The sequence below is a fragment of the Fulmarus glacialis genome, unplaced genomic scaffold (assembly GCF_000690835.1).
Source record: "Fulmarus glacialis isolate BGI_N327 unplaced genomic scaffold, ASM69083v1 scaffold239, whole genome shotgun sequence".
NCBI classification, from domain to species: domain Eukaryota; kingdom Metazoa; phylum Chordata; class Aves; order Procellariiformes; family Procellariidae; genus Fulmarus; species Fulmarus glacialis.
The window spans coordinates 462-3,312 of record NW_009233617.1 but is presented as its reverse complement, the minus strand read 5'-3'; the positions used below and the strand labels follow the sequence as shown (position 1 = coordinate 3,312).

Below are 2,851 nucleotides of genomic sequence, written 5' to 3'. Positions count from 1 at the left end.
CTTTTATTGACATCAAAGTTCCATGGGATGAGAAGCACCACCCGACTCCCAGTTAATAACAGGTGAAAATGTTGCCCTTTGCCTCCCTCCCGTTGCAGGTTCCTAATTTGTGATTTATAACTTCTTTTCTAAATACAGGCGTACTGACTGCTGGACGCTGCCCGAGGTAAATGGAATATTGTTTCATTAGTGACTGTCAGCCAGCACAGCTTCACTCCTCCCGCAGGTATGTCACCTGAAAGCACTTTTGGGTCTTATTTGTGCCTTTTCACGTAGTGTCTGCACCACAAAGCATCCTGAAGGAAGTGCCCTTCTCGTTCTGCCTAACGCGGAGTCCCTCCCAACCATTTGTTTTATAGGACTTCTCCTCCTTCCCTCGTCTACCTGTCAAACTTGCTGGGTGACGAGAGGGAGGATTAAGTGAGAAGACAAGTCGAACAAGCCGGCCTTGCACGGCCTCTCTCTGTCTTTCACATGCGCTTTCCTTCCCAGATCCTTCATGGATCCGGCAAAGTTTTTGGAAATCCTCCACTCATCCCCTGGTGATACAGTGGAGAACAGGGGACCAGAAACGAGCAAATGAATGCTCCCTTTCCCCCTTCTCCTGCTTTTCAAACCCCTTGATTACGGAAAGCGGGGGATGCGTGCAGCAGGATTCCCTGCAGGCTCCGTAAACGAGATTTTTGGCTTCAGAGCGTGGTCCCTCTGAGCCGTTCAGAGAGTCGCCTTCGTACAAATCTGTTGAATTTGAAAGGACGAAGCAGAGTGATGTTTAATGAGGATGTGCGCTGCCCTGGCAGTTTACCCCTCCCCTGGACAGGCAGATCTTCCATCCGGGATGGGACTCGGCTTCCCGGCAGATTGCTGCCGTCTGCAGCGCTGGGTTCTCTGCAGCAGCAGATGGCAACCGCGATTAGCAGATAAAGAGAGGCAGGTCACCGGGGCAGCTGCTGCGTGTTGTAATTCCGGTCATGGAGCAACCTGCTCCTTGGCAGGATTTGTCCGAGACGTAAATTTTCAGCAGTGTAACGTGAGCAGCGATGGGAGATTTCTCAGGACTTGCTCACTTAGCGCGTGGGTGTCTGTCTCCTAAAAAAAAAAAAGCCCTGTATGGGCTTATCGTAGGGATACAGTTCCTGTTGTCGTTTGCCGCAGCTTCTCCGTACCTCCATCGCAGCGCTTGGGCATGCTGTGGGGTTTTTTTAATGCAATTCCTGTTTTTAAAACTGTTTAGTGAGTCATTCACTGAATTGCTGGTCTCTACCAGTTACTTTTCTTCTCACTTTTTTGGTAAATAAATGACAAAGACGTAACTGTGAGATTTTTACTACACCAGGTCCTAGGGTGATAAAAAGGAAATGTAATTCAGTCAGGGTCGAAATATCCTTGTTACGCTAACTAATTTTCCAGATATGAAAAGCTGTGCAGGGGAGTAGAGCACATTTGCCTTAAAAAAAAATTCACCTTTTGTAAACTAACGTGAATTTTAGTGAACTTCTACAATACAGGCAGGTGTTGCTGTTCTGGAGACGTCGGGTAGGGACAGCGACCTGAGGGACGTCCCCGGCCAAGTCAGCCCGCGCAGCCGCAACCTCTGAGCCCCTAAGAAGACTCTTCACCTTCCTCTCTCCTTTCCTTGTTCTTTGCCTCCGTCTTCTTGTCCAGCTTGTACTTGAGGCGGCGGATAGGGTCGGTGATGCTTCTCCTGGTCCAGTCATCAAAATCCTCTGCCAAGAGAAAATTTCGGTCTACCAGCTCGGCAGCCTCCTGCCAGTTTCGGAAGCAAGCGGGGCCCATGCGCCGGATCTCTTCCACGGCGTTTCCAACGATGACTTCCCCGTTCGGCTTCAGCACCACCACCGCGGGCACCTCGGACACGGCAAACCGCAGCTCCAGCTCCCTGCAAGGCAAAGGGGGAAGAAACCTCAAATCGGGAAGGGTGTAGCGGTCCTCGCCGCTCATCGTCCTCACCGCTCCTCATCCTCACCATCCGGTAGGATTCCCGCGGCTGTGCTGGTGCAGAGTTATGCAGAGCCTATTTGCTGAACATAACCCGCTCGTTTGTCCGTCGCTGGTAATTAGAGCCCGATGCGGATCTCTGGGGGGCTGGTAAAAGGGGAAGGCGATTTGGGCGTCAGCTCCCTGGGGTACGGGAGATGCGGGACACGAGCAGCGGTTAAAAAGCAGCAGGACGCTTGAAATTTTAATGTGTTCCCGTTTGCCTTCAAAAGCAGCTGGGAATAATTCTCGGTATTAATTGCAGCTCATTCTGTCGCTAATGAGGTTACAGTAAATACGTGAGTGCTTCCAATTCGCCTGGCTGCATCCATCTTTCACACTACGTGTTCTGCCTGGAGGGTCGGCTGACGTGTCTTGTAGAGTTATAAATAGTGCATTATAAAATCGGAATACAAATATATCAGCAAAAAGCAAGATGGAAGGAAGAGGAAGGATTTTTGCTTTATACATAGGAGCCAAACAGCTTTAACGTTTGTTCCATTAACACACCCCACCTCACCGCTGCAGTGGGGACTGGGAAAACACCTGGGAAAGACTCTAAGTATCTGGGAAAGACTCTAAACATCTGGAAAAGACTCTAAACATCTGGAAATACAGCCAGGGCCGGTCAGAGGGGCCGTTTGCAGCGCGCAGGGTCTGCCCCTCGCTACTTCACCCGGGCTGTACCTTTTGAAGGCGTCCCCGAAAGGTACGGCCAGCCAGCGTTTCGGCATGGTCCTCAGGAACGCACTCTGCTCCTCCTCCGTCTCGTCCCGGGACACGTACACCAGGACCAGCTGCGAAGCTCGTTCCACGTAAAACTCGTCGGTCAGCCGCAGGAAGAAATCCTTGA

General features: G+C 51.1%; 1 protein-coding gene across 1 annotated transcript in view; it reads right to left on the bottom strand.

Moving 5' to 3' along the window:
• Positions 1–1,602: 1,602 nt before the first annotated feature.
• NXNL1 (nucleoredoxin-like 1) overlaps positions 1,603–2,851 on the bottom strand; it is a 1,615-nt gene continuing 366 nt past the window's right edge. The window contains exons 2-3 of the mRNA XM_009585357.1: positions 2,686–2,765; positions 1,603–1,900 (exon numbers count right to left, since the gene is read on the bottom strand). Of these exons, the coding sequence (XP_009583652.1) occupies positions 1,603–1,900; positions 2,686–2,765 (378 nt within the window). The remainder of the gene's footprint in view (positions 1,901–2,685; positions 2,766–2,851) is intronic.